This window comes from Copadichromis virginalis, linkage group LG23 (assembly GCF_057382275.1).
Source record: "Copadichromis virginalis isolate Kocher_CV1m ecotype Utaka linkage group LG23, C_Virginalis_male_GT1.1, whole genome shotgun sequence".
Classification (NCBI taxonomy): Eukaryota; Metazoa; Chordata; class Actinopteri; order Cichliformes; family Cichlidae; genus Copadichromis; species Copadichromis virginalis.
In genome coordinates, this window is record NC_140639.1 from 20035908 (window position 1) to 20054346 (window position 18439).

An 18439-nucleotide genomic window follows, 5' to 3' on the forward strand; every position below is an offset into this window, starting at 1 on the left:
CAATCAATACTCTTGATACTCTTTTATACTGATGGAGACTCATCATCAAACAGTAATCCTCACACTGTGTTGTGTCAACATTGCTGCTTAAAATGTAAAACAATATTTTTGGAGAATTCATTTTCCCCCAAATTGCTTCATTCTTTGCATTTCTCAGCATTCACATCAGCAACTGTTACAGAAGTGATGCTGAGGCGGACAATGATGTTCTTTTAATCGATTTTAATATGTTAGCTTGTTTGGTTTTCAAATCTTTTCTTATGATCGTTCGGTATTTATGACCTATAACATATCTTAGTTGTTGATTTGATAAAAACAATATCAGACTTACAATGTCTGCAGAGGCGATTCCAAAGTTGACAGTGATGGCAGTGAGTGTGAGCAGCATGCGGGCACTCTTGTTTTCATGCACCCAACAGCAGATTGACTGGAGGGGAGCAGGACAATGCTTAAATTCCTCCCCCAGAGTCAGCAGCAAGAGCAGGAAGTAAATGCCGCCACTGACCACAAACTGAACGACCATTGGACACAATCTGTGGGAACAAAAAGTTACTAAACACACACATGTCAGCTGTTATAGAAGTTCCGGTCAGCATGAACAAGATGTTTCCTCTCCTTGTATAACATTTATAATATTTTTAAGGGGAAAACAAATTTGTTTCATCTTTAGCTTCATTTATCTCTAAGCATGACCAGATAAATTATTATATCGAGCCAAAAAGTGCAGAGAAACAATTGGTACCTGATCCTATGCAGATGATTTTCTCTTTTAGATGTGAGGGCTGTTAAAATAATATCTATTAACATAAAAAACAAAAAAGCATTTGCAGAAGCTTGTTTTTGTACTGTTACATTTTGGTGCTGAAAAGATCACAAAGTCTTATATTTTCAATATATATTTAATTACAGCTGCTCATTAACACAAATATCTAATCTCATGGCAGCAATTTAATGTATTTGGCATGTAGACACGGTCAAGATAAAGGTCAGAATGGAAAAAGGTGATTTCAGTGACTCTGAACGTGTTACAGTAGAAAGTAACACTAGTTGAAATATGATCAGGACCAATAGCAGTGTCTTCAGTTTTATCTGAAGATTAAATACAAATTCTATGGTTTTGTTTTGTTTTTTACATGTTAAGCTTGTGTTTTTCCAATTGTTGGATAATTGGACAAACATCATTTACAATTATTTACATCATTTAACAAAAGGAAAATCTATACCTTGGGGCTGGGATTAGCACCTGGACTGTCATTAAAAGCAGCAGCAGAATGAAGGAGCAAACCATGTTAGATTTGAAGAGTTCGTCTCTCATCTGAGAATACTGAGAGACAAACATTTTATTAATGACTGTTTTCAAGGTGCCAGTTTCACCCCCCCAAAAAAACCTACTAAGAAAAAAGATTCTCGTGTTACCTTTCCCTCCACATGGGAGTCCTTAAACACCTGAGTAAAGGTCGTGATGTGCTCCTTCCTCATTCGCTCACTGCTGCGCACCTCCATGGCCTGGCGAATCCTCTTGTTCACCTCCCGTGTTCCTGAGCGCTGAGCTGCTATATTATTGGGCAGCTGGGTCAGTGAACCATTGGTAAAAGTAGCAAGGATCTGTGAACCAACAAAGAATACAACAAAAGGTCAAAGGTTATTGAAATTCAATCAGAAAAGTACTAATGGACTTTGAATCTGTCTTCTGCACTCACAAAATTCTTTCCTAGGATGTCTCCAAATGGCAGCTCAGCACTCCACGTTGTTATCTCGTCATAACTGGGGCGCCTTGCTTTAGGCGGCTCCACATCTTCCTTCGATGCCGGACGGACCAGGTATGTATCGATGTTGTGTTTCCGTAGAAACTCGCTACGATCCTGGCCATGTCCCGCCTCTGTCTCATAGATCCCACCCAGACAGTCCAGAGTGGCCTTGGAGATGTGAACCTGACTGAAAGGAGATGAAAATGTACAACAGTGTTACATGAACACATCACAAAAATCTTCTGTATTTTAATCATTAAGATTAACTTTATGGGATGACACCTATAGCAAACTGCAGTTTGGCAATTAAGTAATAAGGATATATTATGTATTAATTTGTCTTACCCAGGCACTCCTGCAGCCTCCAAACTGTTGGCGACGTCCACGTCCCAGCTCCAGATGTCAAACTGCCACTTCTGAAGACCCAAAACACCACAAAGAACGGAGCCAGAGTGGACGCCTATTCGCATGTCCACCTCCTGCTGGAGCTCCCGACGAACGTAACTAAAATGAAATACACCTATGAAGTTTTGTGGAAACAGCTGTAGGGCTGTGTTAGCCACAGATGATTGGTACCGTATAGTGTTGATCATACTGAGGCCCATCTCCACACAGCAGCGGGCATGTCCTCTCTGAGGCTCTGGGACTCCTGATACGCAGTAATAACAATCACCCAGAATCTTAATGCGCAAACACTGGTGGTCCTGTACTCAAACACAGGGGAAAAAAGAAAAACTGTGGCCTTGTACATTTAAAAAACACTAAATAAATAAATAAATGGCAAAAGCCAAATAAAGATTAAATTCAAATGAAAAAACTTTATACAAAACTTAACAAAAGAACCCCTAGTAGAATAACAAATACACCAATCCTTTAACTGGTACAAACACATAAAACAGGAGCTGATGCAGTTGACAAGGTGATCTGACCTCAGCCAGCCTGTCGAAGCGACCAAAGAGTTCATTGAGGGTTTTAACGAGATCCTGAGCCGAAAGAATCAATGACAGCGATGTGAAGCCGATGATGTCTGCAAACAGGATGCTGTGGAGAGGCAAAATTCTCATCATGAGAATATCATTTTAATCCCACTGAAACCAATGTAAAACCACTACTGCAATACGTTTTTGGCTAAATGACCTTTACATATTCTTTATTCATCCTCTACATTTTTAACTTTACAATCTGTAATGAAATCATCGAAATAATTTATAAAACCACTAACAATACCTGTTCAGTCTTATTTTACATTAGATGAAAGCTAAAAACTTCTTTAAGAAATTATGCCTTTGCATTATTACTGGTGTTGTTGCAGAACAAAAAATCACACCTGCTGGCTGTTCAAGCGTTAATCAATTTTGGGGGCATTTTTTTATTTTTTTTTTAAAGTAGATAGAAAGATGGGACAATGGAGGAAGAAACTCAGCAAAGGTCCATGAGTTGGACTACGTTATAGCTGTGTGGTATGTGGTTGGCTCCACAATTAGTAAGCTAAACTAGAGCCTAAAGTTAGAGGTTTTTGATACAAAACTCTGTGGTTAAAGGTTAACTGCTCATTTGACTGCCATAACAAATCATTTCAGTCGATACAATAACTATAGTAGAGTTGTTAGTCTGTTGAAGCTCCTCAAAGTTCTTCATTCTTTTAAAACTACATTTATAGCATGTGTGTCCAGCTGGCTCGTCATCATAAAGAAGTGGGTTGTATTACCTGACATCCTTGTAATGGTGAATGTAGATCTTGTGCAACTGCTGAGGCAGCAGATAATCTTCCATGACGGCCATGTCACCAATCATCTCAAGCACCAGAAATTGAGGTAGGATTGACATCACCAGGCGTTCCTGACAGCACAAAGACGCACACATCATTAGCTTTAGGATATATGAGGTCCAGACATATCCCAAATACTTTGTTTCACATGACTTGCTACCTAGCTGTTTCTTAGTTAAACATCTTGTTACGTTTAGTCAGAAAAATGATGATTTGACTTTATGCTGATAACTGAGATCATTAATAAATAGATGAATAGGTTGACCACATTTACAAATGATCCTAATACTTCTTCCACTTCAATAGGGACACAAAAGATTAGGGAACCCTTAAATATCATCCTCACTTGTCTGTTGTTCTCCCTCTCTAGTCTGACTCGTCCTTCGATACAGCGCCTGGTCTCCAGGAAAGACTGTCTCTGAGTCCAATCAGACAGGTAGTGAATGAACAGACCCGCAGTGTTCATAGCCAGATACAGCAGAGCCTTGGACAACACCTGCACGTGTACAACCAGACAGTTTAACTGCACAGTGACAGAAAGCAGCCAATAAAATGTAGCAATTTTGTTACCTTTCTGATGAAGCTGTGGTCATTATAGTGACAGCAGAAATCCACCAGGAGGTGCAGAGTGGAGGTGGTTCCTCCCGCAATGATGGACCAGAGGAGGGGGAGGGGCAGGAGGGTGTAAGTGGAGAAAAGCGTGAAGAAGACATACCAAGAGTGATCGCTCTCCGCCCAACTGAAAACACCAACCAGCACTTGGAAGGTCTGAGACAGCCAGCTGACCACTGACAGATACCTGAGGTAGATTTAAAGGAAGAACAGGTCACTGTCTTCAAATTTTTAAGTGAAACATTTTCAGAATAAGACTCTGGAAAACTGAAGAATTTTAGAGGTTCCTTCAGCTTCTGAAGTCGTAGTTCTTCTTTCCTTTTCTGGAGAGAATAACAAACGTTCTTCCAAAAGAATTTATGACATCTTACAGCTTTCAATGTCAGGAATTTGTTTTAGAAAATCACTTCTGTGTTGGTAAATGCAGTCAAGCAGTCACATTGACTTATCTGTGGTTTAAAATTTGAGCTACTGTTTAGATTCTGCTGGTAGGATGAAATGTCATCTGCATATAACTTGATATTTATCTTAAAGAAAACTAAACATGCCCTCTGCAGTGCAGTGCTTCTTTCCTAATAACAGCCAAATAAATAAACAAATAAATCCATATTGTTTCGCACATCAAGGTACTATAATATTAGCGACAGATTACATTAAAAGACATAGTAACTTAGTTCATGTAGGATGTCGCTAAGTTGGCACAGAGATCCTTATAAGGAGCCCTCCCACATAGCAAGCAGGTCTGCTACATCCCAGTGTACCTAAGCCACTGAGGTGATGACAAGACTTCCTTTCTGGTCAGAACCACCAGGCAGATTCCTATCCACAAGACTACAGACAGACCGGTAAGCCAATCACAGGCCATGCCCCACCAGCCCAGCGGCCATGTCAGCAATGAGACAAGAAGGCGGGTCAGGATGTCAACGACAACAGTGACGACCAGTGAGGTTCTTCTCTGAGCCGAGGAGAACTGCTGGTAGAGCTGCTCCAAGTCTGCAGACCTGAAGAGGTTATAAGCATCAGCATTACTTATTTTTATACCATTGACAATAAGCAACAATATAGTCAATAAGACACCTGAATAAATAAAATAGGCAAGTAAAGATTTATGATTAAATATGTAAAAAATTCTAAATACTATCAAGGTTTATGCTACAAAGCATATTTAAACAAAGATCATTAATTTTATGACTGTATCATAATTGTTATTATACAGTTAATAATTGTATGGTTTTTAGTTAAAATGTCCATTTGAATGTCTTTACTTGAATTTGTGCTGCAGTGTGGGGATGAAGACGCCTCGCACCGTCCACCCACACGACACAAAGAAGTCAGCATCACTGAGTGGGTCGTGTTTGCTCTGTGTTGCTGTGGTGACTGTTGGGTGAATGCGAGCTGCTGACGAACGGCGCTTCTGCCAAAATACTCCACGAGACGCTTTATTGCGGATCTGCCTGCAAGACAACACAGACCGAAGAACTTGTGTAATACTTCAAGTTTGATTTAAGAGAATAGACAAAAAATATTATGTGAAAAACGGTTTTTTTTGTTAAATGTTCTTAATTCAGTAACTTGTAAACTGTTTTGGATAAGGATAACTTGTATTAATAATTAAGATGCCGACAGTTCATACATTTTTTAAGGTTATTCAATCAATTCAATCATGAAATTACTATGAATCAATGTATTTTTAATAAACACATAAATTATTCTGGAAGGAATGTAAAATAACACTTTAAATAACTTTAAGATTACATTAATTTGTACATTAATCAGGAAAAATTCACATTTTAGGAGTTAACTAATATGTTTATAGTTAATTAACGATCAAGAAAAAGTAATCAGGAATGTTATTTCAACGTTTTAATTGAGATCATTTGCAATTTCAGCAGGATGAAGTTAACCTTAATACCAACGTTTATTATAGTTAAGGTTCAGTTAACTCAGAAATCAGTTTCTTTCTACCTGTTGATGTCCGCGATGTAGGCATCGGTGACTTTGATATGGTGCTTGCCTCGCTCCAAACCCCCAGCGAGCCTCAGTGTGTACAGGTTGTGCTGGTCAATGATGTTCCTGACGGCGTTCTGCCACAGCAGCTGCTTCCTGCGCAGGTTGGAGGTGGGGCTTATCCCAGTGCTAAAGGTGATGTCGCTAGTCTGCCGCGCCGCCTCACAGTCACCATTTAACAGCTCGCTGCAATCTTCACCCATGGTTACAGAGTTGTAAGGCCTGGCTCTTCTGTGAGCTGATTGGTGTCAAACAGATTTACATCAGTGATAACAGCAGCAAAACTGTTCTGTCTTTCAGTGTTGAGGAAACATCCAGGCTCCCGTACACAGGGCTGAAAACAAACCAGAAGAAGCACTTAGGAAAAAAGTGGCACCAGTAATGATGATTTGTCATTAAAATCCATTTTACACAAAATAATTGCCTAAGGAGTGTTACTCAGTAAATACAACAACCTTAAATTACATCAGTGCATTTAACGTTATGTATATATATTTTTTTAAGTTTGTTAACTGCATTGAATAATGCACACTGAAGAGTATAGTTGTGTAAATGTGCTTCACTAAGTAATTGTGATCCTTCATTCAGTTTGGGTGTGTGCAGATTTGGCTTTTGTGGGTGTGTAACAGATTTCCAGTGTAAAAGTCACTTTGACTAATTTTGTTCAGGCTTGTGCTTAAAATGTTAATAAAATCAGATTTCCTGTACTTGTGTGGTGCATGGGACAATTTTAATTTCTAGTAAATAACTTTTTTTTTTTATAGAAGCTGGTGTTGATGGTGATGATATGAAGTTTGTCCAAGTGATGAAGTCCACTCAGGTTTTAGTTGCAATCACTGAATAAGGTGTTTATTTGATATATGAGTGCAAATACCCTCCAAATTATAATGTAACATATTTGCATTTCCTCTAAGACCAGTTTTGTTTTTGTTTTGTTCTTTGTAATGACAACTTACTAAATTTTACAGTGTGGTGGAGTTGAACCCAAACATGGGATAAAAGGAGGGATGCAGTTTGGACAAGCTAGCCACTTCATAGCTTTTCAGTTTTTACACTTATCAGTCTTTTGACCCTTTGAGATCCACAGCAAGAAAAAAGCAATGGAAATTTTTTTTGTTTGCATTTCTTATTGACTTGGGTGAGTAATAACCACAATCAATAATTTTTTTTCAATAGACCCTGTAGTTTTTAAAATATTGATCTCTACCAAACAGTTGAGATGTCACTTCATGGTAAAAGTATGAAATGTCATGCAAATACAAGTACAGTAGATAATACAGTTGAAAAAATCAAATAAAGGGCCAAATTATAATTAAATTAATAACAAAAACTATCCAGGGCATTGGATACAATTTATTTCTAGTAGCATGCCAGTGAACATTGCTGGTTTTCATTCCATCAAAGGAAACTATTATATCAAACAACAAAGTACATATTTTTTTAAATCTGCAAATGTGAAAAATGTGCAACAGCACAAAATACTCACATTCGGGCCACTTCTGATTGAATGCTACTGTGCAAAATCATTTTTGTTTAAAAAAAAAAACAAAAAACTAAAGACAGTGCAAATCAATCACATCTGCTTGTAGTTTTGGTCGTTGGGGTCTTAGGGTGTAGCATTTACTCTGTGGTCTTGGAGAGCTGAATCATGGTTGTCCAAATCTAGATGCTGGCTTGTTAACTTGGTTCAGACACAGCCAGGTGGAAACCTTTTGAGAGCCATTGGTTTCTGGTCCAGTAGGGCACAGTCCCTCTTGTAGACCAGGTATTCAAGTCAAAGATGTATCCGAACAGTGGAATATGCCATCTCCTTAACTTGTAACTTATAACTTGTCTTATACAGGTGTAATAGCATATCAGAAAGTTTAATTCCTCCCATATGCTAATTATATACAGGGATGAGTGATGGGCATGGAATGGTGATCTTTGCATTGGACTCTTTGCTCCACCGTTTGACCAATGAAAGAGGCATGAACCCACAGGCATTGGTTGACACATTTCTTGTCAAACCATTTCATTGCAATCAGACCTTCATCAGACCTTGTGGCTTCATATGAAACCATGACCTCAAACACACTGTGGTTGAAGGTGGATGGTATCATGAGTATCATGCCACAGGACGTATGATTTTTAGCCATATAATTGTTTAGCGTCCATATAGTACTTGTTCAACATGAAATTATAATTTTGACAATTTAGTAATATTAATTTACCAGCTACTGTAATTTGGTTAAAAGGTAATCGGTTGTGATATTTGTGATTTCCACATGTTATTCTTGATTTTTACAATATTTACTAATATTAACTCAGAAAGTTACAAAAATGACTTACTGAGGAAATTATTTCAGCATATTCTTGCTGTGCTAACACTTAATGTGCAGTGTTGGGAAGGTTACTTTTAAAATGTATTCCACTACAGATTACAGAATACATGCCCCAAAATGTATTTTGTAACGTATTCCGTTACGTTACTCAATGAGAGTAACGTATTCTGAATACTTTGGATTACTTAATATATTATCATGCTTTTTACAACTACATGAATGTACTATTGCTGTGTGATTTATTACTATTACTGAAGGTCCGTGGCTCCGAACCATAGTAAATGGACCTCTGGCTAATACATCGTTTCCTGTCAGGCTAGTAGCCGAAAAATAGCTTTACTTTGTTGTCTGGGTCAAGTTTGAGACAGAGAGGCGTTGAAAGGCTGCTCCAACAGAACTTATTGTTTCGGAAGAAAACACGAACACAGTCGAGTCTTAATAGCTTACTTACAACTGGGCTCGTCAGGCACTCTTCTTGGCTGCAGTGGTTATTATTATATTTACATGCTTCCAGCTCCCGTTTCTGCTCAATGACAACTAGTACTTTTCCACTCTCTTTTTTCTTCTTCCTCCTTCCTCCTCGCGCTCACAGACACATAATGTGTATGGCAGTCCATTCTCCCTGCAGCACGGACTACACTGCCCATGAAGCTACATTCTTTAGGGCTATGACTGTAGCATTCTGCCTATTAGCTTAGCACAACAACAACAACAAAAAGGTGCTCTCTCACCCAGGAAACAGGCAGAGAGAGCCCGCGTCACCCTGTAACCATGGCAACCACAACGCTGCCACCTGGAATAACAGAACATAGCAAAACCCAAACAGTCCTGACCCACGACAATATGAAACAGGAAAAAGTAACTGTATTCTGAATACCACCTTTTAAACGGTAACTGTAGCGGAATACAGTTACTCATATTTTGTATTTTAAATACGTAACGGTGGTACATGTATTCCGTTACTCCCCAACACTGTTAATGTGATTTATCAACAGCAATGGATAAACAAAATGGGTCTAGTGGTCTGAGTTTATGGCAAATAATCAATTTTAATAACATTTAGGTTATGTTAGCATTAGCACCATAAAGGGACAAATCAACCGTTTGGTTGACCACTTTTTAAAAAACATTATTAAGCATTTAATTTCACTTTTTTAATGCTGTCAAGTGACATACATCTGTTTAGTAATTCCTCTAACACTATTATAAATCAAAAAATTATATCTTCCTGCCTTAGTTTCATCAAAAACACTCAAAATATGTTTGATGTTTTTTTTGTTTCTGACTACCTGGTTGGTAGAGGGATAAGAAGAGCCAACCGTTTACATTCACAGTGCCTTCTGGTGGATTTTTTGGGCATTACAGATGTAAACCAATTGTTAGAAAAGACTCAATAAGGTAGGTTAATTTCAGTGAAAGCCTGAAAATGTGTTCTACCATTTGGTTGAGCATCATTTATTATATTTTATTGGTTTTATTACATTTTTTGCAGTTACACAAAGGTCATAAACTGTTTTTTTTTCACAAACTTCTCACTTTAAATGTGAAACACGTGCACAGAAAAGAAACAAAATCAATCAATAAATAAAAATATTTGGAGAATAACTAAGATAAAAACCTCCAGGCTATTTGATTTTCAATATTCAACTTACATTTTTAATTTTTCTTTTGACTGTCAAAAGGGAGATATCTTGTGTATTACTGAAGTGGCTGCTCTGGATTGCATTTAAATGAGTTCCTAATATTTTATACTCCACACTGTAAATGTCATATAGATATGTAAAATGTAATGATTAACAGAAATATTGAAAAAATAAAATAAATCATTGCCAAGTTGTTGTACTGGACTGCATTCAACCTCTCAGGTGTATCTAATAAAGTGGCTGCTGACTATAAATGGTTTCAGGTCTCTCTGCCAAAAATCTAAGACGCCTTTCAGTGGCACAGTTGGCTGAACGCAGTCTTGGCCCAGATCAGGTCCAGGTTTCAGGGTTAATCCAATCAGGTAGCAACACACTAACCTGACTGTTGACAGGACATTAAATCTCTATTATCAGATGTCTGGGTTGGTAAATGGAAGAAAAATTACTTGTCAGCACTCTAAAATCCGTTCACCTGGACTGGCTATCAGACACTTAATAAAACAACAATATTTACAGTAAGATAAATTTCAGCAAGTGAAGCTTTAAATTTGGGCTTTAGATGCAGGATGTCTGAACATGGGATAAAAAAAGAAAAAAAGGAAAATTATGAGCTTTAAAATAACCTTTATTCAGTTCAAATTGCATTTGATTGCTCTCTTTTCTTATTCTCCTCATAATATGTCAGATAGCTACTATGCCATGTACTAAGCAACTTGTCTGCATAGGTAAGCCAACATTAGCCAGTATAAATTCAGTTTTAAACTGGTCCATAACAAACACAACTTTGACCATCTTTTGATAACTATCCAGTCGTTAAGTCTGATGTCACTAGCCGTGTCTGGGCCTAAACTCCGCTGCAGGTCCATATATCAAACGATCACTATGGCATTACTGAGAGTTGAAAAACTGTCTAAAGTCTTTCATCTTTAATAAAATGATCAGCGTTCTGCTCTACCAGGAGTAACAATCCGGTTGTTCAGTCTGACGTCACTAGCCGTGTCTGGGTCTAAACTCCGCTGCAGGTCCATATATCAAACGATCATATGGCATTACTGAGAGTTGAAAAACTGTCTAAAGTCTTTCATCTTTAATAAAATGATCAGCGTTCTGCTCAGGTGTAACAATTGAGTTTAACATCCAGGCATCCATGAAAACGGAATTTATGACATTTAAAGGAGTTAGAAGTTAGCAGGGAGTTAGCTCGCTAGCTTCTATCTAAATACAATATAGCATGTCCTGACTGCGGGGTTTTGGAAACAAATTAAAACGTACAGCTCTGTTATCACTTCCAGCATAAATGAAGACAGAAAACTAAACAGCAGTGACGTTTGTAGGGTTACTGAAGTTGGGCTAGCTGGTATATAATGATGTGCTGCGTGACCGCTAGCGACACAGCTACGTTAGCATAATATAAACAAGCTAACTTTTTTTCCACTCGATAAAAGTTACCGTGAGTGTTCTCGGTGGTCAGGAACAAATGTAATCGCATGGCAGGATGCTGTAAAAGGACCAAACTTCAGCCAGGAGAACAACTGAGATAATCCATCCACAATACGAGGTTAGTCATTCATATACTGCTGCATGGGCTGGGCTGTAGCTACATCCTAAGGTTTTAAAAACTGAGCTTAAATAAATGATTAGCGGTAATAAAAGCCGAGGGAGATCAACAGTGATCACTGACTGTTTTAGGAGCTTTTTGAGATCAAATAGAAGAAAATACATAACATTAAACATGTTAACAACACAAAAGCCATATTAAACGCAGACTACTTTAGACCCGGAAGTAGGATCCGTCGCGTCATCACTGAACAACCGGATTGAGTTTAACATCCACACATCCATGAAAACGGAATTTATGACATTTAACGGAGTTAGAAGTTAGCAGGAAGTTAGCTCGCTAGCTTCTATCTAAATACAATATAGCATGTCCTGACTGCGGGGTTTTGGAAACAAATTAAAACGTACAGCTCTGTTATCACTTCCAACATAAATGAAGACAGAAAACTAAACAGCAGTGACGTTTGTAGGGTTACTGAAGTTGGGCTAGCTGGTATATAATGATGTGCTACGTGATCGCTAGCGACACAGCTATGTTAGCATAATATAAACAAGCTAACTTTTTTTCCACTCGATAAAAGTTAACGTGAGTGTTCTCGGTGGTCAGGAACAAATGTAATCGCATGGCAGGATGCTGTAAAAGGACCAAACTTCAGCCAGGAGAACAACTGAGATAATCCATCCACAATACGAGGTTAGTCATTCATATACTGCTGCATGGGCTGGGCTGTAGTTACATCCTAAGGTTTTAAAAACTAGGCTTAAATAAATGATTTAGGAGCTTTTTGAGATTAAATAGAAGAAAATACAAAACATTAAACATGTTAACAACACAAAAGCCATATTAAACGCAGACTACTTTAGGCCCATAAGTAGGATTCGTCACTACATCACTTAACGACCGGATAGTTCATACCAGTCAATTTACATGGTTTTCTGGATCGATCATGATTTTGAGCTCTTTTTTTCTGTGTAATATTAGCATCATTAATATTAGCATGTTAGGGTTAGTGTCACATAGCTAAATCCCATCTTTAGTTGATAAGATTAACTAATTAATCCAAACTTCTACAGCTGATCTGGAAACTTAGCTGCCATTTTCACTTTATCAGCTAATATTACAAGTTTTACTGAAATAAATGCTTGTTGGTTAGCTTTCTGTGTTAGATCCACGATACTAAATAGTGTGTGTCAAATGCAGATTCTGTTGATGTGAGGGAAGCTTTTATCATTTATCAGAGATGTTCCAGACTCCTCTACAAATGAAAGAAAAATATTAACATCTACAATCAATCTAAATCAAGATGAAAACATACATTCATCACAAGAACCATATGTGTGAGGAGCAAAGAGGAAACTAATATAGTTTTAACTTATTCTGTCATTGTTTGACCTTTTACTGGAGGTTTTTAAAAGCAACTCCTAAGCTGTTGGAAATAGCTAAAAATGTATTTTGTTTCTCTAAAATCTATTAATATTAATATTATTTAATTTTATTATTTATATACATTTATTTTTGTTTGAATAGAAATTGATGTAACTCTGCAGTTTAAGGTTTTTAACAGTTTAAGGAGTTTAACCTAGGAGTGTCCTTCAGAAAGCAAAAACTGCTTAAGTGCTTTATGGTCACGAACAAACAGAGGATTACTGGATATGAGACTCAATTCAGTTTCAGTTCAGTTTTATTTATACAGCACCAAATCACAACACCAGATGCCTAAAGGTTCTTTATATTGTACGGTAAACACCCTACAGTAATACAAAGAACATGGAGAAAAGCCCAACAGTCACCCCTGACCCCCTGTGATCAACAGGAGTTGGCAGCATATACAACATGAATTCACCTCGATTAAACTGTGTGGAAAGTGTGAAGTTTGAGTGTTTGTGTTGTACCTACTTGTTGCTTTGATCCTGTCCAGATAAAGGTTTGACCGCAGTTTGATCCTTCAAACACTCTTCCTGCTTTCTTTGGTTTCTCTCACATTTCAAATTCACAGTTTTTCCTTTTCAGTCCAGTATATTTTGTCTTCATTTCACTTTTGCTCTTGAGCCTCAAAGTTTCTTCTTTAAAACATGCTTTGTGTTTGTCGTCTCTTGTCGAACATCTCCATCATGTTTCTCTCTGATGTTGAGTTTATGCTTCATAAGAGCAGTACTCTTTCTCTGAGAGGAAAACTGCAAAATTACAACGACAACGAGTCATTAGTTAACCTCAGCGGAACAAAATGAACCCAGTGAGGTAGTGAAGGTCACTATGGCTGTTTCTTGTCATTCCTGCAGCTTTAACAATGTCCCAAAAATCAGAAAAATGAGGATAAAAAGAACCAGAAGCGACAAACAGAGCAGAGCGAGGCCAAGTCAGGAGATGAGGATTTGAGTAATGAGCTGATGTGAAGCAGCAGATGTCTGACTGAGCATGTTAATCCCAAAAGAAATCCCCGAAACAAAGACAAATGGCCCTTCATTAATCAGACAGATTAACTGTGTGTGGGGAGGTTCAGGTGCCTGATGGGATTGGCAGACCTCCAACCAGGTCAGATGGAGTCAGCACGGTTCAGTTCAGGATAGAAACAACTGAAACTCAAGAGAAAACTTCATAAGGTCACCTCAGGGTGTTCAGACAAATTAAATAGTGAACAAGACAAAACATTAATGACAAAGTTGATGTTTTCCTATCAATCAACACCATAGTTGGAAGTTTGATGGTCTGTTAGTACAATTAACCACACAGCAGCCACATTGCACACAAACTCACTCACAAGCTGGCAACAGTCGGCCTGCACCCAACCCTATGTGACTGGTTGCAGGACTTTTTGACTGGCAGGCCGCAGTCCGTCAGGATTGGCAACACAACTTTAGCCAGCATTATTACAAACACTGGCGTCCCACAGGGTTGCATCCTTAGTCCCATCCTCTACACCCTGTACACTCACGACTGTGTCACCTCCAAGAAAGATAACATCATTTTGAAGTTCGCGGACGACACTGCAGTGATCGGTTGCATCACTGGAGGAGACGAGGCGGCTTACAGGAGAGAGGTGGCCGGTCTGGTGTCAAGGTGTGAGGACACCCTCAACACTGACAAGACAAAGAAGATGATAGTGGACATGAGGAAGAAGAGGAGACCTCACCAACCGCTGTCTATCCGGGGCCTTGAAGTGGAGAGGGTGAGCAGCTTCAGGTGCCTGGGCGTCTACATCACCGAGGACCTCACCTGGTCACTGAACACCACACAGCTGGTCAAGAAGGCTCAGCAGCGGCTGTATTTCCTGAGGAGGCTGAGGAAATTTGGTATGTCGGCCAAGATCCTCAGCAGCTTCTACAGCTGCACTGTGGAGAGCACACTGACCAGCTGCATCACTGCATGGTACGGCAGCACTACTGCTATGGACCGCAAACGCCTGCAGAGAGTGATAACAACTGTGGAGAAGATCACCAGGACACCGCTGCCCTCTCTGCAGAGCATCTACCATCATCGAGTCCAGAGGAGAGCTGCCTCCATCCTCAAAGACCCCACACACCCCCAACACAGACTGTTCACACTTCTGCCTTCAGGGCGGAGGTTCAGAAGTTTGAAATCCAGAATATCGAGACTCAACAACTCCTTCTTGCCCACTGCCATCAGACTCTTGAACAGCTGACCCATTTTGAACAGTAATAATAATTTTTTGCACATCAGGTCATCTTACATATTATGCATAATATAGAAAAAAATATAATACGTAATATAATATTGCACAAAGCAATATTATATTACGTATTATATTTGCACTTAAAATAAATAGAAGAATCAAAGGGCAATTCTATCTGATATTAAACCCAAACTCTGAACATAACCTGCTCCTGACCAGATTATGTGCATATGTTACCGTGGTGATTTAGCCAGGTATAGACACAGCAAACTGACTTGAAACTCAACAGAGCACGCTAAGCCATTGAGCTCACTTCATTAAACTCGGTTCAGTGAAGACAAGATGAAGTACAGACAACAAGAAGTCAGAACTGCATTAAATTCAGTCCTTTGTTTGTGGTGGTGCATCCTGCTGGTCCGGTTTCACTAAATTCTTAAAGTTTAATGGTTATATGAGCACATGAAGGTCGACTTTGGCTGAAAAAAGTTTTCTCACTGAAAAAAACAAACTATAGCTTTATTAAGTAGACCACAGCTATTAGAATCAGATTAACTGACCCTTTGCAAGAAATTAGACACAAAGTTGTGGAGAATTATTTGTAAAAAACAAACTCAGTGATGACTCAACCTTAACATACCTAAAGTTACAGAACATTAAAAAACCCAAATAACTGACTAAGTTACAAAACAATAAAATAAACTAATAATAATTCATTTTCCCCAAAAAGGTTAAATACTTTCAATTTGAAAATATTCTGAAATAGTCAAACAATTATAACAAGTTGTGTTCAGAGGTTTAAAATATAAAAAATTAAAAAGAAAAAAGTTTTATATTTATTTTTTGTATTATTTCCATGACACAATCTGAATTTCTGAATCATTCCAGGTTTATTATTAATTACTAATTATAAAATACTAAATTATAGTAAATTATAAATATAAACTAATATAAATGACAAAAATAAAACACTCACAGTATATTTCAGAATGATTTAAGGATTTCCTAAAATCTTGAGATATCAAAGGAAATCCCGGATCTGGCAGCAGGTAAAACACCTCAAGATAAAAATCAGAACAGGCTGACATCAGAATTCATTTTTGTGACTTTTTATTAATTAAAAACAATCTAGCAGAACAACATTTAGTCTGTAACTGTAACACACACTCACTCCAGCGCTCGCACGTCATCATGTGACTGATGACTGCACAAACTAAGGGGAAATTTGTACTTTTGTGTTAAATCTATGTCGTAGGCTCTACATAGATTCAGTGCACATGTATAAATTAAACATCAGGCAACAGGAATTCATTATGTTTGAGCCATGAGGTACAGAGTTCAAACTGTGCCAAATCACACATCCGTCAAACACACAGTCACATTAGGAGTTAGCTCAGAGTGTTTGTAACATAAATCATGTGATTAAAATAAAGAATACAGAGAGAAAACTGGTTGAAATAACATGACTGATTGGCCAACGCTCATTAAAACTCCTCTTCCACTTTCAAGTTTAGTGTGATTTTTATTTTTTAACCTCTTACTTTACTTTTATATTATGCATTAATATATTTTTTCTAAAGTAAGTTAAATTGACTTTATAGTGTTTTCATCAAAATGTTTTGTTTTCATTACAGATTTCAATTTGGGGGATTTATCTTTTTTTTTTTTATTAAAGGGATTTAAATTATTTGAAATCCCTTTAAGAAATTTTCATAATATATAATGCATAAATCATTACAGATTTTTTGTTTGAAAATAGTCTTTTGTAATATTTTTCACATAATTTAATATTATCTTTTCTCACTACTCTCTCTTTTTACTTTTCTCAATTCACTGGTTTGGCTTTCAATATTATCACTTCTGTGGAAAACTGAATTAAAGTTGCTTTACAATTTAGTATTTTGAAAATATTATATATATATATATATATATATATATATATATATATATATATATATATATATATATATATATATATATATATATATATATATTCACATCCACAGATATTAATATAGCTGAGTATTAACAGGGATGATGTAAAATGTTGATAAAAAGCCACATTTGCAATATGTTCTAATCAAGATCAATTGACTTGAACTTTAAAGCATAACATAAAAATCACATTAAAGCAACAAGTGGAACCTCTTTCTGGATTGTTTGGTTGCACATATGTAAAAATATAAAACTATGATAACATATTCATGCTGCCTATGAGTTCTTTACAATATGAAACACTTTTCTGCTTTAACAAGACATTTTGTGTGATACAAAGTCAGTAAACGGGCACAAGTCTCTCTTTTAACAACCAATCGTGTTAATTACCATCATGTAAACATCAACTATGACTCTCATCTCATGGAAGACGAATCACACGTTAAAATGTGGTGATGGGATGACCATGTTGAATCTTTTTTTTTAATTTGTTTTTCTTCAAGAAATATTTTTGTTCATTTTTGTTCAAATGAAAATAACTTAATAAGAAAACCAATAAGGAATTTTGAATCTTAACAAAATGTGTAATTTCTATCAACTGCCAAAGAAATAAATCAGTTATTCATTTTTTAAATATATTTTTTAGGTAATAGTTTACTTGGAATAAATGTAATAACAAATAACATTAGGGAACCAATACAATATTTGGCAGTTTGAGGGAAAAAAATTAATGAACTGAGGCAACAAACCAAGAAAATATAAACATGCACAAGTGATTCCATTGATTTTAAAGAAACAAGACTTAAAAATATGTTCAGCAAACTATTCGATGAGTTAAAAGAATAGGTTGGCACTTTGGAGAAAAAAGTGATTTAAGGGCATGCATTAACATTTTCACTTTATCCACAGTAGGAGGGAACAAATCAGAGAAATAATGGAGTAAGTCAATAAAACAAACAATGTACAAAAAATAAATAAAATTAATAGTTTGGACACAAACTAAACTTTTAGGCCAATAATCAACCGAGAAACAGGTTAAATTAACTAGTTAAGGGAACAAGTCAGCTACTTGGGGTGAGTGATTTTAATGGAGGAAATTAGTAGTGTGAGAGTAGAGATATGCTTTTTCAGGGAACAAATGTGAGGAGCTCCATATAAACACTTACAGAAACAAATTAATTTAAATGGGGCAGCATGTGTGGGTGACCTAATTGAC

The 18439-nt window shown here is 37.1% G+C and overlaps 1 protein-coding gene and 1 long non-coding RNA gene across 9 annotated transcripts in view; one reads left to right on the top strand and one right to left on the bottom strand.

Annotated features, from left to right (window-relative positions):
- The window catches only part of LOC146680723 (adenylate cyclase type 8-like), a 13055-nt gene extending 6717 nt beyond the window's left edge, over positions 1-6338 (bottom strand). The window contains exons 1-13 of one of the 3 annotated variants that reach the window (XM_085449375.1): positions 6094-6338; positions 5394-5582; positions 4890-5129; positions 4087-4315; positions 3863-4012; positions 3457-3587; positions 2678-2789; positions 2325-2452; positions 2094-2252; positions 1701-1935; positions 1417-1605; positions 1224-1324; positions 332-533 (exon numbers count right to left, since the gene is read on the bottom strand). In XM_085449375.1, the coding sequence (XP_085305501.1) occupies positions 332-533; positions 1224-1324; positions 1417-1605; positions 1701-1935; positions 2094-2252; positions 2325-2452; positions 2678-2789; positions 3457-3587; positions 3863-4012; positions 4087-4315; positions 4890-5129; positions 5394-5582; positions 6094-6338 (2310 nt within the window). Of the gene's footprint in view, positions 1-331; positions 534-1223; positions 1325-1416; positions 1606-1700; positions 1936-2093; positions 2453-2677; positions 2790-3456; positions 3618-3790; positions 4013-4086; positions 4316-4889; positions 5130-5393; positions 5583-6093 lie in introns of all 3 variants that reach the window. The other 2 variants (XM_085449376.1, XM_085449374.1) reach the window with 2 other exon arrangements.
- LOC146680724 (uncharacterized) overlaps positions 1-6842 on the top strand; it is a 9492-nt gene extending 2650 nt beyond the window's left edge. The window contains exons 3-11 of one of the 6 annotated variants that reach the window (XR_014918190.1): positions 1716-1820; positions 1891-1953; positions 2098-2248; positions 3409-3562; positions 3887-3952; positions 4115-4320; positions 4931-5137; positions 5411-6270; positions 6436-6842. This is a non-coding gene — a long non-coding RNA (uncharacterized LOC146680724). Of the gene's footprint in view, positions 1-1715; positions 1821-1890; positions 1954-2097; positions 2249-3408; positions 3563-3886; positions 3953-4099; positions 4321-4930; positions 5138-5410 lie in introns of all 6 variants that reach the window. The other 5 variants (XR_014918189.1, XR_014918188.1, XR_014918187.1 and 2 more) reach the window with 5 other exon arrangements.
- The last annotated feature ends 11597 nt before the right edge of the window (positions 6843-18439 follow it).